The sequence below is a fragment of the Diabrotica virgifera genome, chromosome 2, assembly GCF_917563875.1.
Source record: "Diabrotica virgifera virgifera chromosome 2, PGI_DIABVI_V3a".
Classification (NCBI taxonomy): domain Eukaryota; kingdom Metazoa; phylum Arthropoda; class Insecta; order Coleoptera; family Chrysomelidae; genus Diabrotica; species Diabrotica virgifera.
The window spans coordinates 29,501,956-29,522,653 of NC_065444.1; the positions used below are offsets into that span (position 1 = coordinate 29,501,956).

General features: G+C 32.9%; 1 protein-coding gene across 4 annotated transcripts in view; it reads right to left on the minus strand.

Annotated features, from left to right (window-relative positions):
- Positions 1-423: 423 nt before the first annotated feature.
- The window catches only part of LOC126879472 (diacylglycerol lipase-alpha), a 142,094-nt gene continuing 121,819 nt past the window's right edge, over positions 424-20,698 (minus strand). For all 4 annotated transcript variants that reach the window (XM_050642497.1, XM_050642500.1, XM_050642499.1 and 1 more), the window contains exons 14-16: positions 20,288-20,517; positions 13,178-13,376; positions 424-1,130 (exon numbers count right to left, since the gene is read on the minus strand). In XM_050642497.1, coding sequence (XP_050498454.1) covers positions 516-1,130; positions 13,178-13,376; positions 20,288-20,517 — 1,044 coding nt within the window. In that variant the 3' untranslated portion in view covers positions 424-515. The remainder of the gene's footprint in view (positions 1,131-13,177; positions 13,377-20,287; positions 20,518-20,698) is intronic.

Here is a 20,698-nt window from a genome sequence, read left to right on the forward strand (position 1 = left end):
AATACAAAAAAGGTTTCTTACAGTTTTATTATACACCAAAACACAACTTTTTCGCACTAGCCCCATAAAAAATATTGACTTCGAATTTTTCGTTCCACCCTACTAATCAGGATTACAGTAAATACGCTGAGAGATGGAAAGAGGAGTGAAGACATTAGAAGACCGTACTATGTAGCGTACTATGCTATATAAGTCGATTGTAAATAGAAAAAATAATAGGATAACCACATAAGCAGAACGACGGATACCATGGGGTCAAAATAGCAAGAAATGAATCGCCAATCGGTGGAAGAAGTATCGGCAGACAGCGCAAAAGATGGAGTGATAACCTTGAGGTCCAAGATGGAGATCCAGACTTTCTATTCCTGGAAGGGAAGCTGATATTTGGACTGAGAAGACTTTTAGGTGTAATATAAAACTCAATTTAATAGATATCTACTTTAATTATATATACATAACATTAAAAAAATCGAGGTATTTATAATATATTATATAAATTATGAATAACACTAATATTAAACAGTACTCTCATTTGGCTGTTGTGACATCATGACAATATCAGAAGGATAAACATACTTTTTCCTTCTTACGTAACAAGGACTAGGTTTTCTTTCACTACCACTGTTATTTAAACCACTTAAAAGCGGAAGTTGTTCTGTCCTTGAAAAACAATGATCTCCCTCCTCGTTTTGCTTATACGATACAACATTCTTAACGGCCGCACTAGTGGATGGAGTACACAGTGATGGATCAGTTTCCTCGTGGCTACGCCGTTTCACCGACAGAATAGTCTTTATGGGTACCGCACTTGGATTTATTTCGATTACCGGGGACGTGACGTCAGTTCTTTGCCGAGAGTGTTTGCCACGAAATAGTTGCCGCCATCTTGGTGGTGAGTATCTTCGCTCACACATTATGGCGTCGACGGTAATGACTTCGGGATTGAAGGTAACGTTCTTGGTGATATCAGAAGGAGTTCGACAGACGCTACCGGAGTCTACACTGCTGGAGGGTTGGCTAGGAGGTTTTTGGAAACGGATGGCTCGATGGTCTTCGTCGAGGTTAAGATCAATGGCGAGGTTGGATATCATATCTTGGTCCATTGCGATCGGGGTCGATGGAGACATTACCTAAAACATATTTAAGTATAAGATAGTAAATTACAGATAGAGGATTCGATAATACTGTCCACCAAGCATAGCTGAAAGTATGAAAATAACCACGTATGATGCGCATTCGTCATACGACGGACCTCGTACTGACCGTCCAGTTAATATCTACCCAGGGCCGTCTTAACCCGAGGGTGCAAGGGGTGCGAAGCACCCGGGCGCCAAGTCCAAGGGGCGCAATCTGAACACTTGCTAGGCTCAAACTTGCGCATTTTGTCCTACAATGTCCTACAAAACTACAAATAACAAAAACATACAAGTGCACTTTCGGTATTTTTTACAAAGGCTATTAAGGCTTACTACACCTACGATATAGAAATGAAATATGAAACCCATTTAGATTATTTCGACAATAATTTCAAAAAGGTGACACGTACACTATTTTGACCAATATTGAATGTGGAGTGACAATGAATCACCATCTTGTAAAAATTATCAGTGTATCCGAATCGCCGCGATAAATCGCAGCACTTTATTGTGACGATAAATTGTTGCGATTGATTATAAACTGAAACAACTCGATCGTTACAATAAATTGATGCAATCCGATACCAACTAGAATTCAATTACAATTCCGAAAAATCGCTGCGATTTACCGTTTACACACAATGATAAGTTGAAGCAACTCGATTGATATCTATAAATTGCTGCGATTTATCGCTGTGTCTAAACGCTGCCTAAACAAAGTTTTAAAGTTAACTTCTATTATTATATATTGGACATTGCCATTGCAAAATTAAGTGAAAGATTTGAAATGTTGAGGGAACATAATTATAATTTTTCTTTCACGGTAAGTATATTGAGTTGGAGAAACTCCGAAGAACACTTCAAAAACAACACAATGTTTAAATTTACAAAAAAAAACTAGCGCTTGGAAACAGATCTGATATAAATTATGGAGATCTATTCCATGAGTTAGAATAATTGTTACCAATATTTTTTAAAATATAGACACAACTCCACTCAATATTTTAAGCTATATATATTCCAAAATAATTTACTCTCAGTTTTTCCATATATTTCTACATGTCTAAGGATAATATTTAACCTTTCCAGTAAAAATAGCTATAGGAGAAAGCTCTTTTTCTAAACTTAAATTGATCAAAAAACTTTGGCTGTAATAAGTAGAGAAAAGCAAGTAAAAATAGATATCACTGCAGCAATAAAAACTTTTTCCAACTTAAAAGCTAAAAAAGTTGATTTTGATATACCTACTTTAAAAAGTATGGTATAGTTTATAAGATTGATCTCTTTTGAATACTGAAACCATGTTTTTTAATACACAAGGTAGGCCAAAGAAAACAGTCCACCTCGATATTTGGCAGTAGTTATTAGATTTTAAGGAAATGGAGAAATATTTCGATTTTTATTTTTATATTGCAGTTCTTTAGCATGTATTTCATACTGGTGACGTCATCCATCTGAGAATGATGACATAATCAATCATTTTTTAAATGGGAATAGCGATCGTGCGTAGCTCATTTGAAAGGACGTTCAATTACCTATTCAGTAATATAAACAATAATATCACTATTTATACAGGGTGGCCAAAAAAATAATTTTTGAATTAAATTAATTTACACAATATTTTTGGACTTAAGTTGACTGCAAGAGAATTGAAGTAAGTTTATATGTAACCTTTTATAAGCACTACGTATAAAGTACGTAAGTATTCATTTTTAAGAAATTTTAAATGTCAAAGCCCTATTAATCCTATATTGTTCAATTTCTGGTTTTACTCTGTATAATAAACAGGTTTTTAAGTTTTTGTCGTGAATTTTTTAATTTTGTTCACTTTCTGGTGGTTCGGATTTGCTGAACGTTCGGATTAGCGGGGTTCGGATTTGCGGGTTCTACTGTATATCAAAAAATTGTAATTTAAAAATAAAAATCGACCTGTTTCGGCATTTCCTTAAAATCAAGTAACTACTGCCAAATATCGAGGTGGACTGTTTTCTTTGGTTCACCCTGTATAAATAAAGAAAGGAAACATAATTAGTTTTAATTTTAGCGTACTTATAACCTATATAATCTTCTGACAAAAGGGGGCGCAAAGATGAGTTATGCACCCCGGCGCCATGTATGGTTGAGACGGCCCTGTATCTACCGTTTTTAAGCACGTTCTCACTTCATTGTTCACACAGGCACAGAATAACTAACCATACAGAAGCGAAACTCAGGCCCAAAATGGTAACATAAATTTCATGCTCATGTGTCAACGTAACTGGTATAACCTTTCTTTTAGACTGACAGTGACAGTTGTTTTTAGTTAAATTTTATATTTATATATGTTTTATTTTATAGTTTATTTATATTTATAGTTAAATTTTATATTTCAAAATTAATTAATAACTACTTGTCAAAAATATCACATCATTTGAATTGGTCTATTCCTTAGAACATCAAGTTCCATTCTGTAACTAGGGCTCAAGGTCAAATATTTCGGTTCCCACACAATCAATGGAAACGACAGTCAGTTTCGCTTCTGTATAGTTAGTTATTCTGTGACACAGGCAATGGGAATTTCACACTTTCAGCTATGTTTGTACTGTACCTCATATTATGAATCCATAAAAATAGCACTATACTCTGGGCTAAGTAGCAAAATACAAGGAAAAGTTATTTACCAGCAATTTTATTGCTGGAATCGAATCTTACGATTGTATATATTAATAATATTCGCGGTGTGCAAGTAGGTACTTGGAGGAGATACGAGAAACGATCGTGCACGAATAGCGGAGAAATATTGCAACTTTCTTAAATAATTCATATCGTCAATTGAAATTGTCAAAAACTAATTTTATTTACTACATACAATTAGGCATTCCAAATCACGTGATATAATATGACTGCTGGATGGCGAAACTGTCATCCATAGGCGTATCCAATGTTTAAACCACTTCATATTTACTTTGCTATCACAATTTCACAAATTTCGCTACACAATTAACAAAAAAACAAAACCAAACAGGATATTCTTTACAAATTTGTCAATACTCAATGTAAACATTAGATACGACATGACCACCCCCCTTAACTATGTCTATGGCCATGTCGCTTTAGCCATCCACCGACCACCACTGACAGTTCATTGGAATCCCTAATTGTTTACGCTTTAATAACATAACCTAAATCTTATTTTTTCTTCTTATTATTTTTTTTTGGACTATGGCCATTATCCAGTAACCATGACCATATGATTGGCCAATATAATTAAAAGTGCGAATAAAAGTGCAGAGCGAAGAAACCAGGTGTCGCTTTTCCGAACTTGCACGGTCCCAATAGGTATGCAAAGTTCGCAGATCGTGTGCTACTTTTTTTATAAACAAAATGACGCCCGAAAATCGTGTCTTTTTTTCAATTTTTGCTCTATAACTCCAAATTTTTTATTTTTCTACTAAAATTTTAGATAAGTAATTGTTCATCAATAATTAAATAACTTAGTACATAATATAAAAGACCCTTTCGTATAGATTATAATTCCAGAAGCCGATGGCAATTGAATGAACAGTTTACCGACAATTGAATTGTTAATTAAAAATTTACGGTCGCTATAATAACCATAATAATTACGATACATAAGAATAACTATGATTTTTGTATAAAAAGACACTGTACCTATCTAATGTACTTTACGGAATTGAAATTAAATTAAATCATGAAAAAAGTATTGGAAAAAAGCTGCAGGACGCTTCATTTAAAAGAAAAGACGTTTAATTGGGATGAGTGGTTCTTGAGATACAACCGGTCAAAGTTGACCGGCATTTATGGCAAAGATATAAACAATAGGATCATAATTTTTGAACCATCACCTTTTTAATTTTGTCTTCTTTCTCCATACCAATTTTCATATCTTTAAATTACTCATAACATATATTATTATAATAAAAACTATCGATCCTACGAGTGAAAATTGCCAAAAATAGCAAAATTCCAATAAAAAAAAATATAAAAAAAATAATAGAAAAAAAATATAATAAAAAAATATAATAAAAAGATATGTAGATAAAAATGAATGACGAACTTGGACAGTCCATAGTAAAAAGCTTTCGAATTAAGTAGAGGGCTCAAGAAGAATGTTGCAGATTTTGCTGTGGAACTCTGAGAACTTCATTTAGAAAAAAAAATAATAAAAAAAATATATATATTATAAAAAATTATTAAAAAAAAAATAAATACAAAAATAATTATTTATTAGTAGAATTGTTTATTAGAGATTAATATTAGTATTAGTCTTAGGATAAGATACGAAAAAATGACTAATAAAATAAAAAATAGTAAAATTGGCGAATATATTTAGTGTCCGCAGTCATATAAACCCAAATAAACAAAACAATCAAAAATTAGGTTGGAAAAAATGTAATCTCAAAGTTCAAAATTAGTCCTGTCGCCAGGGGGGGTACAACGGCCTTCTTAATTCAGATGGACTTACCCAAGTTTTTTTTATGTATTTTGACCCGTAGAACACGAATTTTTTGGGTAACAGTTGATCCGGATGTCGATAAGATTGTTATAAACAAAGAAGTTGAGGAATTACATAACAGCGATTTTTCGCAAAACAAAACATTTTTTTGTATTTTTTGGGTCATTCTAACCAAAAAATGTTCCTACAAGTTTTTTCGTACGATGCATAGTTTTCGAGATAAACGCGGTTGAACTTTCAAAAAAAGGAAAAATTGCAATGTTTGAACCCGAATAACGTTTGAACAAAAAATAAAATAGCAATCCTGCTTACCGCCTTTAAAAGTTTAAGTCAAATTATATCTGTTTTCAATATTTGCATTGCTAAAAATTTATTTTTTGATTGTTAAAAAAAGCTATAAACACATACTGTTTCCCGTGCCTAATACATGCGTTTTAATGCATGTTACTTAGAAATAGCTCCGCTTGCACTTTTACCTGCTCTACGTACTCGTTCGATTTTAAATGAGAAATCATTGAAACATCACTCAAGCACTAGGTGTTTATAGCTTTGTTTTAACAATAAAATAATATATTTTTGGCCATACAAATAATTAAAACCGATATAATTTGACTCGAACTTTCAAATGCGGTAAGCAGAATTGCTATTTTATTTTTTAATCAAAAGTTTTTTGGGTTCAAAAATTCCAATTTTTCGATTTTTTGAAAGTTCAACCGCGTTTATCTCGAAAACTATGCATCCTACGAAAAAATTTGAAGGAACATTTTTTGGTTAAAATGGCCCAAAAAATACAAAAAAATGTTTTGTTTTGCGAGAAATCGCTGTTATGTGATTCCTCAACTTCTTGGTTTATAACAATCTTATCGACATCCGGATCAACTGTTACCCAAAAAATTCGTGTTCTACAGGTCAAAATACATAAAAAAAACTTGGGTAAGTCCATCTGAATACAGGAGGCCGTTGTACCACCCCTGGCGATAGGACTAAATCGGTATACGTTAAAAAAATACATTTTCTCGGCTTCCCATTGAGCAATTTTCTTCATTCTTTTTTTGTTCCCAAGTAACTCGATTAGAGTCATCTAACTAACGCATTATTAAATGTCAAGCTTACTTTTGTTTTGTTATAGTAGATTAATTTATTTATAAGAAAAGAAAACTACATATTTTTTCCAGTTGTAGACTTTTTTTAGATAAACTTAATACAAGTGTACCTTTTAACGTTAAAAACACAAATATTCTCATTTGAAAGCTGTATAGTTATTTAAACAATCTTTATTTAAACAAATTAAAAAAAAATTGTTATAATAAATAAATTTATTTATTATAACAAAACAAAAGCAACTTTGACATTTAATAGTGCGTTAGTTGGATGGCTCTACTCGAGTTACTTGGGAACAAAAACAGAATGAAGAAAATTGCTCCATGGGAAGCCGAGAAAATGCATTTTTATAACGTATACCGACTTTGAACTTTGAGATTACATTTTCTCCAACCTAATTTTTTATTGGAATTTTGCTATATTTGGCAATTTTCACTCGTAATATCGATAGTTTTTATTGTAATAATATATGTTATGAGTGTTTTAAAGATATAAAAGTTGGTGTAGAGAAAGAGGACAAAAATAAAAAGGTGATGGATCGAAAATTATGATCATATTGTTTATATCTTTGCCATAAATGCCGGTCAACTTTGACCGGTTGTGTCTCAGGAACCACTCATCCCATTTAAACGTTGTTTTTCTTTTAAAATAAGCGTCCTGCAGCTTTTTTTTCTCATACCGTTTTCATAATTTAATTTAATTTAATATTTCCCGAGATATTCTATTTGTTTATAAGCCAAAAAATTGTTTATAATTTTAAAATATTTCTGAGGCATATAAATAGTCCAATTTCAATTCCGTAAAGTACATTAGATAGGTACAGTGTTTTTTTTTATACAAAAATCATAGTTATTCTTATGTATCATAATTATTGTGGTTATTATAGCGACCGTAAATTTTTAATTAACAATTCAATTGTTGCTAAACTCTTTATTTAATTTCGATCGGCTTCTGGAATTATAATCTATACGAAAGGATCTTTTATATTACTAAGTTATTTAATTATTGATGAACAATTACTTATCTAAAACTTTAGTAGAAAAATAACAATTTTGTTGCAAAAACCCACATTTTCCGGGTAAAATTTTTGTCGAGGTAAATCGGGAAAAACACGTCTCTAGTCTCTATGCAGAATTCAATTACGGTGAATTTTTATTTGGGTGTTTTTGGTGTAAAGTAAAAATCTTTGGAGTTATAGAGCAAAAATTGAAAAAAACACGATTTTAAAAAACACGATTTTCGGGTGCCATTTTGTTTATAAAAAAAGTAGCACACTATCTGCGGACTTTGCATACCTATATTATTAATATATAGTCATAAGATTCGATTCTAGCAATAAAATTGCTGGTAAATAACTTTTCCCAAAAACGGCCTATTCTCCGATAATCTGCCCAGACTACTAGTAGAGGGAACATTGAAGCCTCACTAATACAATTGATTCCGTCAATGCTAAAAACCAGAATCATTACGGCTATAGTCATCATTCTCTTTGCCTTATCCCTCTGCGGGGTCGGCTTCATTATTCTCATTTCCACCACATGCATTCATTGTTCCTCTTTCTTTTTCACTGCCCCACATTCAGTTCCGTACATCATAGCCGGTCTTATGGCTGTTTTATAAAATTTCCCCTTCAGCTTCATTGGAATTTTTCTGTCACACAACACATCACTCGCTTCTGTCCACTTCATCCATCCAGCTCTTATTCTACTGCATGCATCTCCATCTATTTTTCCATTACTCTGTAATATCGATCCTAGGTACTTAAAACTATTGCTTTTCGCAATCATTTCACCATTCAAAGATACCATTTTATTTGTAGTAACTCAAATCATTACAGATAGTATTGGGGGAGAATCTGTGACTGTAACAGCAGTAAAGGGGTGCCCTCAAGGAGGAGTACGATCGCTCCTGCTGTAGTATCTGGTCATGAATGACCTCCTTACTAAGTTGCATGATTGTGGTATTATAACCCAAGGTTACGCAGATGACCTAGTTGTTATAATTAGGGGCAAGACTATATCTAGTCTCATGCAAACTGCTCTAAACGAAATCAAAAGTTGGTGCTCGAATGAGGGCTTAAATGTCAATCCGTGCAAAACTACTTTGATGCCATTAACAAAGAGAGGTAAATACAACTTACAGACTCAAATTATCTGTAGAAGTAAAATATCTAGGGGTAACCCTAGATTCTAGATCAAAAACTCACCTGGAATAGTCATATTGAAAAAATTGTATCCAGAGCAATGCCGCAAGACATTTGGAAAGAATTGAGGCCCAAAACCGAAAATTACTCTCTGGTCATGTAAAACAATTATTAGGGCCAATGGTCACATACGCATTAACCGTAAGGTGGCCAAAAACACTGTTGTAGTTTTTCTAGGAATCACAGGGGCAATGTCAACATGCCACACTGTTGCTTTAAAGGCGATGCTAAACGTTCCTACCTTGCAGTTATGCATAAGAAAGAAGGCAGTAATCACCGCCTTAAAGCTGCGACTGACAAAATAATGAAACCTGGAGAACTTGGAAGAAATTCAATTGAACTCTAGGAACAGGCCACTAGATGTCATGCTAGTCAATTTCAACACTTCGAAACACCCTTTTGAAGTGGTCATAAAAAACCACCAAATGGGTGAAGAAGTTGAACCGAAACTGAAAGAAAATTCACTCATATACACTATGGTTAAGTATGGATGGATCTAAGATATATGAAAAGGCAGGAGTGGTAGTTACTAGGCCCAATTTCAGGCTATCCAAATCTCTTGGAAACTCCCCAACTATCTTTAAGGTAGAAATACATGCCGTAGACATTGGTTACCAAGAATGTCTTAACCGAGACATTAGTAGTGCAAAAGTCTTTATTTTATCAGACAGCCAAGCTGCCTTAAACGCTCTAAAAATATTTCCTTGTGAGTCAAAGTTAGTTTGGGAATGTAAACAGTCCCTCAAAATGCTGTCGAAACGCAACAAAATAACTTTGATGTGCGTGCCAGGTCACAAGGAAATTGCAGGAAATGAGGAATCTGATAGCCTCACAAAAGAAGGGGCTAATACCTCATTCTAAGGTCCAGAACTCTTCTGTGGACTATCAAAATGCCACATCAGAGAGGAACTCCGGACCTGGGAACTACAACTATACTGATCTATCACACCAGGAGAAAGGCAAGCAAAGATGCTAATAAAAGTGTTACCTACTACTACAAACGGCCTTCTAGAAATGAGTAAAAAAGATATAAAACTGATCACTGGCCTTCTCACTTGTAAGTGCCCTCAACAAATTTGAACCAGTTTATAGAGCGTTCGATAAGATATAAAAAAATGTAGACGATGTAGAAGGGAATATAAAATTAGAGAGCATGATAACTAATACAAAAATGAGACCACCTTTTAATGCAGAGTTTTTAGATCCTGTAATAAAAAAATAAACGCCGAGAGACGAAACGACACGTCATATGAGATTTAAATTGCCCTTATTTGATGGGAAGTCTTCTTGGTCCATATACCTCAGACAATTTGAAGTTATTGGGATAGCCAATAATTGGAGCGAACAAGAAAAGTTTGCTTTCTTGACTGCTGCTTTACGAGGTGATGCTGCGGATATCCTGAGATCGATTCCTAAGGGTAATAATGTCAGCCTTATATGATCGAAAAAGTAATACTACAGTCGAACCCGCTTATTGGAATAACCTTCGTGCCAAGCAAAAATATTCTTATAACCGGGATATTCTAATAACCGATCATTGGTGGCTATCCGTAATAAGTGTACCGAATATACGTAATAATAGTACATACTATATGTATTAATATGTCTGTGTATATGGTTTTAGGTCTTTTTATGTCAACAATACAATAGCGTAACGTATTTATTAAAAAAAACAAATTACATTATATTATGTGGATGAATACAGTAATTAATCTGAAATGTATGCAATATATAGATTATGTGAATATTTTCGTATTAAAATACATAATATACTTAATAAGAAAGTTAGTTATTTAGTCTTGAAAAATAATCGGTAACTGTAGCTTGTTTTTTTTTGTTACATAAAATAGTAGTCACGTTTGTTGCTCTCAATTATAAAAATTAGAAAAATTTACAATGGTTTGGTATTTACAAATAATATAAATAAAACAGCACTACAGGCCTTGAAGCCCTTGGCGAGAAACGATAATACAAGACATAATTTAAATTTTTAGGAAATTCGAAATTGTAGGAAAAAATTTATTCGTTGCCCTGAAAAATATTCTAATAAGCGGTATTGTTTTATTAATACGTATTCCAGTAAACGGCTAAATATTATTAAGGAGTAAATGGAAACTTTTCGGGACTTTGAATTTATATTCCATAACCCGGGATATTCCTATAATCTGTGCTCTAATAAGCGGGTTCGGCTGTACTACATTTGGATTTGGTTACCAGAAATTGGGAATATAGCAGGGTGGTCTGCTATATCTAGGGCCTACGGTATACAAGGAAGGTAACAGGGCCAGTGCTACGCTTCAACCGCCTATTATTATCTCTAGTTTTACCTGAGGTACTCATTTTATTCAGGCTGATTTGACCTGGGGCCTATGGCCATTTTTCAAAATGTCTAGCTGTTCTAGCCGGAGCTGGGATTCGAACCCCGGCCTACCTGCATGGAAGTCAGACATCCTACCGCCTGAGCTACTAAAGGCCCATTGCTTTAACTTCTTCTTCTTCAGGTGCCATCTCTGCTACGGAGGTTGGTAATCATCATAGTTATTTTAATTTTTGAGGCAGTAGCTCTAAATAGTAGTTTTGAGCTGCATCCAAACCATTCTCTCAGGTTCTTCAGTCATGAAATTCGTCTTCTGCCGATGCTTATTCTGCCATCTATCTTTCCTTGCATTATGAATCGAAGGATGCCATACTTCTCGCCCCGCATTACATGTCTGAGATACTGTAGTTTTCTTTCTTTAATTGTAAGTTCAACTTCCTTCTCTTTACCTATTCTTCTCAGTACTTCATTGTTCGTAACTCTATCTACCCAGGAAACCCTCATAATTCTTCTATAGGTCCACATTTCAAAGGCGTTAAGTCGTCTCATTGTCTCTACATTTAACGTTCATGATTCCACTCCATAGTATAGTACACTGTATACGTAATATTTTGTTAGGCATACTTTAAGAGCTAACGTTAAATCTTTGTTACATAGGACCTTTTTCATTCTCATAAAATTAGAACGTGCTTTTTCGATTCTGACTTTGATTTCTACAGTGTAGTCATTATTTTCTGTTATAAATGTTCCTAGGTAAGTGTACTTTTTTACTCTTTCGATTTGCTGGCCCTCTACTATCAAGATTTCGTTAGTATTATGGTTGTTTTGACTAATTTTCATAAACTTCGTCTTTTTGATATTGAGAGAGAGTCCGTACTCCCTACTACACCTTACTATTTTACTCATGAGTCTTTGCAGGTCTTGTAAACTATCGGCTATTATTACTGTATCATCTGCATATCTGATGTTGTTAACTAAGAATCCATTTACTCTTATGCCGACTGTTTCATCTTCCAGAGTTTCCCGCATTACCTCTTCAGAATAAGCGTTAAATAATAGAGGTAATAGTATGCAGCCTTGCCTGACTCCTCTCTTCATTTCCATTTCTTCAGATGTTTCTTATTCAATTCTTACTATTGCTCGCTAATTGTAATAGAGGTGTGTTATTAGTCTTAAATCTTTTTCATCTAGGTTTTTAGTTTTTAAAATTTCCATGAGTCGATCATGTTTTATTTTATCAAACGCTTTATTCTAGTCTATAAAACAGACGTAAAGAGGACGATTAACATCCAAACATCTCTGTGTCAGCACGTTGAAGGAGAATAATGCCTCTCTGGTACCCATACCATTGCGGAACCCATATTGAGTGTCACTAATATCCAGCTCCAGTTTAGAGTGTATTCTGGGGTGGATAATTTTCAGCAGAATTTTCAAGGTATGTGACATTAAGCTTATGGTCCGGTAGTCACTGCATTCTTTGGCATTCATTTTCTTTGGCAAACACACAAATGCTGATGTCAACATTTCTCTAGGGATGATTCCCGTAGTATAGATAGCGTTGAACAGTTCTACTATTATGTCCAGGTTTTTCTCGTTGGCCAACTTTAACAGCTCTCTAGGTAATTCATCTAGACCAGCAGATTTATTAATTTTCATAGAGTTTATTGCCTGACTAACCTCTGATTTGGTTATCTCTGGGCCTACATCTCCGGTTTGGCTATCTACGGATGTACTCTGGCTTCTCTGGTCATGAAATAATTCCTCGATGTACTCTTTCCATCGTCGTAGTTTTTGTTCCCTCTCCATTATAATATTTCCATTTTTGTCGAGAAATATATTTGAGGTTCTTCTACTTCCTATTCCGGCTAGTTCTTTGACTTTTTTGTTGACTTTTTTTTACTTTTTTTGACCTTTTTAACTAGATATTGAATATTCTTTAATTTTATTGAATAAAATTTACTTACCGTAGAAAAAGTGGGAGAAGTACCGAAATATCCTAAAGCTGTGCTCTCGGAAGGAAGGTCTTGTAGAAAATCAAAATGGGTTTCTAATATATTTGAATCAGAGTTAAAAAATTCTTTACACCCTGCACTAGCAAGCACATTATCTAAAATATCTTCAGCCGATTGAAACTCAGCATCACTAGGCTCGCAGTCAATTTCTCTAGAACAAAGTTAAAAATAACATTAGTATTCCTAATTTAGAGCCATCTAACTAACGCATTATTAATTCTCAAGTTGCTTTTGTTTTGTTATAATAGATTAATTTATTTATAAGAAAAGAAAACTACATATTTTTCCAGTTGTAGCCTTTTTTTAGATAAACTTACTACAAGTGTAGCTTTTAACGTTAAAAACACAAATATTCTCATTTGAAAGCTGTACAATTATTTAAACAATCTTTATTTAAACAAATTAAAAATTTTTGTTATAATAAATCAATTAATTATTTATTATAACAAACCAAAAGCAACTTTGACAGTTAATAATGCGATAGTTAGATGGCTCTCCTCGAGTTACTTTGGAGCAAGAAAAGAATGAAGAAAATTGCTTCATGGGAAGCCGAGAAAATGCATTTTTTTAACGTATACCGATTTTGAACTTTGAGATTACATTTTCTCCAACCTAATTTTTGATTGGAATTTTGCTATTTTTGGCAATTTTTACTCGTTATATCGATAGTTTTTATTATAATAATATTTATGAGTATTTTAAAGATATAAAAATTGGTGTGGAGAAAGAGGACTGAAATAAAACGCTGGACGGAAGGGCCGCCCGAGAACTTTCTCGTACCGATCTATTATCGTTATGGTACTAGATATTGGCATTCTATAAAAATAACAAAATTAATCGTTATTTTGATATTTTAGAAACACCTTCTGTACTTGAAAGTATTTTATGGTTCTACGCATCATTAATTCCTGCATTTGAGAAAATGTTCGATGCCATATTTCGGGGACACACTATAGATGCATAGATGATTGCATAAATCAATAGAATCTTATAGTCATACTTTCATTTCAAATTAGTTCATTTTTCTGAGAAATCAATAGTTTACAATATTTGCATTTCATTCTATTTCGATTACGCCAGTCAATGAGCGAGATTAAGAACAAGATATTATCTCCGAATTCTATCCTACTGCATGGATTTTAATGAAATTTTGGGAGTAGCCCAATCTCCTAATTCAAAGAGATTGCTCTTAATTCAAAGTCTATCCTATATACTATGGCGCTTTTATCATGGGGCCGTTCCCACCACTTCTCAGGGGTGAAATATTTTTATTTTCGAATTACATGCATGGAGAAAAAGGAAGATTTGTAAGAAAATTTAAAAATACATTCTATAATTTGATCACATTTTTTACAAAAACCATTCATTTTAAACCCGTTCAACTTTTTGAAAGTAGAAATAACACTATATTAAAAGGTATTGCAAAAGAAAAACAATGCATTTAAATTATGGTGGATGGGGAGTTAAATGTATATACTTTTAATTTTTCCTTAAAGTACATTAGTCATATATTTTTTTGCACCATATCTCGCTTAGTTTGTATGTAACTGACATTTAACGGTGCTCGTTTTAAAGGCCTTTTCAAACACTACAAAAGGTGTTGGTAGCATTATACACCTAAAACCTACCGTTCCTCTGTTATTTCAAGTTGAATACACCAATTTGAGCATGCACCAAAAAACAAACTATTTTCACCTACCATATCTCTTTTTGTATTATAAATAGAACATTTACGAATGAACAAGTCTCTTTATTATTTATAATCTAAAAAATGTTTTATATAGTGTTTTTAGTTCGATGCATAGTTTTTAAGGTATTCTCAAAAAATCCGTCCGAAAAGGTGTAATTTTTCAATGAAAATGGCCAATTTTCAACTACGCATAACTCAAAAAGTATGGAGTTCTCAAAAAAAGTATAGACCAGTTTTTGCTTAGAAATAGGTTCTTTAGCCACTTCCGTGCTTATTTTGACCAACAAATTTTCCACCCCCTTGAGGAAGTGGGAACCGCCCCAATATAAAAGCGCCATAGTATATAGGGCAGATTTTGTTTCTTGAGCTATTCCCTACTTACTGTGAAAATATCACGTACCTACATCAATGTAGTAGGATGGAATTCGGAGCCAAATTCCCCTTATTGACTGCCCTACAATAACGCTCTGCTATGATCGCGTGAGAGAGGACACACATAAGATTATAGCAAAATTTCTATTTACCGTAACTTTTCGAGTTTTTGAGCTACAGCAATGAATTTTATGTCATTGGAAAGGTAATTTTACATTATTTCAAAATATGTAAAGATATATAGGGCTTATCTAAAAAAATTAAGATTTTTTATTCATTTCCGGTTCAACCGGAAGCCATATTTTTTGTAAAATTTATTGTGATAATATATAATAAAGTACCATATATGTCTGCAAAATTTCAAATTTTAGTTTCTATTAAGAAGGAAGTTACGGGCACTCGAATATTTTTTTATAAAAAAGTCATAACTCCCCTCCTATGGGGAGTTAAGAAATCTGACTAATGTCATTCAATTTATCGATAGGATATCAAAAATATATCAAAAAATAAAAAAATTCCTTGGAGCCATTTTTGAGAAAATCTAGTTCAAATTTATATCAAATTTATGTCAAATTTTGACCTCTTAAATATAGTCAACCCGTAACTTTTTATGAAAAACGATAATATTCTTCTTATAGCCCCATCTTTAGGCTATATAACGACTTTTTCAAATTAAACTTATCTTAAACAAGTTTTTAGATAGGTAGGGAAATGTGTCGGGTGGGCGGTCGGCCATGTTGGCCGCCATTTTGAATTTGGAAATGTCAAATTCCGTATTTCTATTTACCTATCGATGAGCTTACTTTGAGTTGAATTTCATTAATTTCGGTCAAAATTTGCAAAAATGGGCCCTAAATAACCCCCCTATTTCGGCCCCCCTTTGAGAGGTTTTTTTAAAAGCTTAGTTTCTCGACAAAATTCTCTTAAACTTACTCATACCGAATTTCATCAAAATCGGTCCGGTAGTTTTTGCTGGGCGGTGGCCACATACGTACGTACGTACATACTTCCGACATGTTTTTTTATTTGCTTTTTAGACTCAGGGGGACTCAAAACGTCGAAAAAAAGTAAAATCTTAAAAAAAATTTTTTTGCACGATCCTATAACTTTATCTATTATACTATACTACGTATATAGTACGATAAAGTAAAAAGGTGATGGTTTGAAAATTATGCTCCTATTGTTTATATATTTGCCGTAAATGCCCGTCAAATCTGACCGGTTGTACCTCAGGAACCACTCATCACAATTAAACGTTTTTCTTTTAAAAGAAGCGTCCTGCCGCTTTTTTTCCAATACCGTTTTCATGATTTAATTTAATTTAACATTTCCCGAGATATTCTATTTGTTTATAAGCCAAAAAATTGTTTATAATTTTAAAATATTCCTGAGGACGCTTAAAAAGTCCAATTTCAATTCTGTAAAGTACAGTAGATAGGTACAGTGTCTTTTATACAAAAAACATAGTTATTCTTATGTATCATAATTATTGTGGTTAGCGATCATAGGATAATAGCGACCGTAAGTTTTTAATTAACAATTCAATTGTTGCTAAACTGTTCATTCAATTTTCATCGGCATTTGGAATTATAATCTATACGAAAAGAGCTTTTATATTACCAAGTTATTTAATTATTGATAAACAATTACTTATCTAAAATTTTAGTTGAAAATTATAGATTTTGTTGGAAAACCCCGCATTTTCCGGGAAAAATTTTCGTCGAAGTAAATCGAGAAAAACACGTCTCTATGCAGAATTTAATTACGGTGAATTTATATTTGGATGTTTTTTGTGTAAAGTTAAAATCGTTGGAGCTATAGAGCCAAAATTGAAAAAAAAACACGATTTTCGGGCGCCATTTTGTTTATAAAAAAAGTAGCACACTATGTGCGGACTTTGCATATCTATATTATTATTAATATATACAATCATAAGATTCGATTCCAGCAATAAAATTGCTGGTAAATAACTTTTCCCAAAAATGGCCTATTCTCCGATAATCTGCCCAGACTATAAATTGAATTACAAAAAACTTGAGTATTGGTAACTCAAAAATAGTAAAATAATATTGAAAGCACTTGAACGTAGAACTGGATGAACTCACTGCCATACTAACAGCGAAGGAATACACTGGACTGCTTTTAACTATACAGGGTGATTGATTAGTGTGAGGAAGCTCAGTAGATCTGTTATAGTAAAAATTACAAAAAAAAGTTATTGACAAAAATTGTAGGCAGCTTTAAACTCCACATTTTAAAATTAGTTACAATCTTACAGGGTGTTCCATAAGATGGTGGCAGACCAAACTTATGTTTTTTAAACGGAACACCCTGTATTTTATTTTAAATTTGAAATCTGCTTCACTTCCACATCAAAACAATGTAAAGTTTTATTATGTTATACCGGGTATTTAAAAAGTTATAACCAATATTACCTGAAAATCGTATCAAAGTTTAACTCCCTGTATAATTAAAAAGGAGTATAGGAAGATTGATCTATTGCAACCAAAGTTTTTTAATAATTGTTAAAAATTATAAAACATATTCGTTTTCATAATATTCGTTAAATCAAATACAGGGTAAGTCAAAATGCAAGTACATTATTCTCTTGGTAATTTTAAATAGAACACCCTGTATTTTATATCACTATCGAAAAGTACTAATATCGTACTTCAAATTTTATGAAGTACTCCCTATACCTAAAGTTATCAGTTTTGTAGATATTTTTATTTTCCATCAAAGTATTAATTTGGTAGATATTTAAACGTTTACCAATAATTATTATTGTGAGTTGGTCATGATTGATTTGTCAGAAACTGACAGTTTGACATTATTGTTTATTAATTCAGTATTTGGATACACCATAAATTAGCAACAATTATTATTTAGTAATTCAGTAATTTATTAAATTTAAATTAGCAATAATTAATTTTACTACTGATGAAATGGTAGATATGATCTGGATTTTGGGGGAATGGAATAAAAATTCATTACTATCAGCTAGCATTTATCAAGAACGGTTTCCAGATAAGCGGTAACCTAGACAAGATACGAATTATGAAAAATATAAACGAACAAAAACTAGTTTGAGTTTGACAGAGGAAAACGAAATGAGTGTGTTGATGGCAGTTACAGAAAACCCACACACAAGTATACGGAGTATTTCCAATGAACAAGAACTTAGTTACTACTCTGTTCAAAACATTCTATCTGAAAACAAGATGCACCCTTATATTCAAAAGCACCAAGAATTAAATAATGATGATTTTCAGAAACGAATAGTACTTTGTGAATGGGCCTTAGAAAAAATTAATGAGCACAGGGATTTTTTTGATTATGTCCTATTCGCGGTGTGCAAGTACTTGGAAGGGAAACGAGAAACGACCGTGCGCGAGTCGCGGAGAAATATTGCAACTATCTTAAATAATTCATATTGTCAATTGAAATTGTCAAATTGACGTATATTTCATACCTTCTGTCATTGAAGCAGAAAAATTATATATTGCTCCACAATATTGATATGATATGCAATTATTATATAAAGGTAAATTTAATTAATTATATTTTGCTTGCAGTACTGCATTTTAATAACTAATTTTATTTACTACATACAATTGTTTACGTTTGCATCACATAACCTGCATCTTAGTTTTTCTTCTTATTATTTTTTTGGACTATGGCCTTGACAATTATCCAGTAACCAGGACTAATATAATTGGCCAATATAATTAAAAGTGCGAATAAAGTTGCAGAGCGTAGAAATAGGGGTCGCTTTGCCGAACTTGCACGGTCCCAATTGGGTGATGAAGCTACATTCCATCGAAACGGTTCTGTTAATAGGCATAACTTTCACTACTATTCAACAAGTAATCCATACCACATAGTAACACATAGTCAAACAAGATGGTCTCTAAATGTGTGGGGAGGTATCGTCGGTAACCATGTAATAGGACCATATTTTTTTGAAGATAACTTAAATGGTGAGATTTATTTAGTTTTTATCGTAAATCAGTTACCGATATTATTAGAAGAGGTTTCACTTAATATACGAGAACAAATGTGGTTTCTACATGACGGTGCTCCTGAGCACCACAACGAATTAGTACGTGGTGAACTTAATGATCAGTTTGGTGAAAGATGGATCGGAAGGGATGGACCGGTAAGGTGGCCCTCAAGGTCACCAGATTTCAACCAAATCATTTCTTTGGGGTTACGTTAAGAACGAAGTATATAAAATACCTCCAAAAACAAGGGATGATAATTTTTAAGAATTATTAAAAAACTATGGTTGCAATAGATCAATGTTCCTATACTCCTTTTTAATTATACAGGGAGTTAAACTTGATACGATTTTCAGGTAATATTGGTTATAACTTTTTAAATACCCGGTATAACATAATAAAACTTTACATTGTTGTGATGTGGAAGTGAATCAGACTTCAAATTTAAAATAAAATACAGGGTGTTCCATTTAAAAAAACAAAAGTTTGGTGTGCCACCATCTTATGGAACACCCTGTAAGATTGTAACTAATTTTAAAATGTGGAGTTTAAAGCTGCCTACAATTTTTGTCAATAACTTTTTTTTGTAATTTTTACTATAACAGATCTACTGAGCTTCCTCACACTAATCAATCACCCTGTAGATACGTAAACACTGACATGCGGTACGTGTTAACGCAAGAAAACTTTACAACAAAGTAGCTTAACACGTTTGCTACCAACTGACTCATATACGAGCCACAATAGCAATTTAAAAAGATGTGGTCTGTGAGAACGAAACTTAAATACCCCCTTGGTAGCGAACAGGTTAAAGACTTAAAACATACTAAAACTGCAACATTTGAGAGCAGGTACAATAATTACCTACACACAGTTGAAGGAACACAGATTGTATTCTAGGAATCTTTTATAAAACACTTTTTACAACAAAATATAGTTTCGGCGCAATATGGCATACCGCATGTCAGTGGTTAAGGTATATAGCATATACTAACTTACCCGCATTGGTTAATACCGCAACTGCTTCCTAGCGTACTGGTTTCTTGGCAACATTTGTTACTACTTGAAGCTGATTCGTAACTTAAGTTACTACTTGACGAACTTTCGATGTTATTATTAATAAGAAGTCTAGTTTTGAACGTTTTGGCTTTTTGGAAGTTTCTAATATTTCTTATATCATCAGCGCATGAGCTTAAGCTACCTATAATTTTGGGAGTTCTGCGCAGGATCTAAAAATAAATTGAAATTAAATTGTTTTTTTAGTTTATGAAAGGAATATATGATAAGGAATTTAATGGAAGAGTATTGTCGGAGAGATAGAAGCGGATTTTGCTCGTGATAAGTAATATGGACAAACTATACGGGGATATGTTGAATCAGTTGTGTACATGACTTTCCCCTACGGGCGTA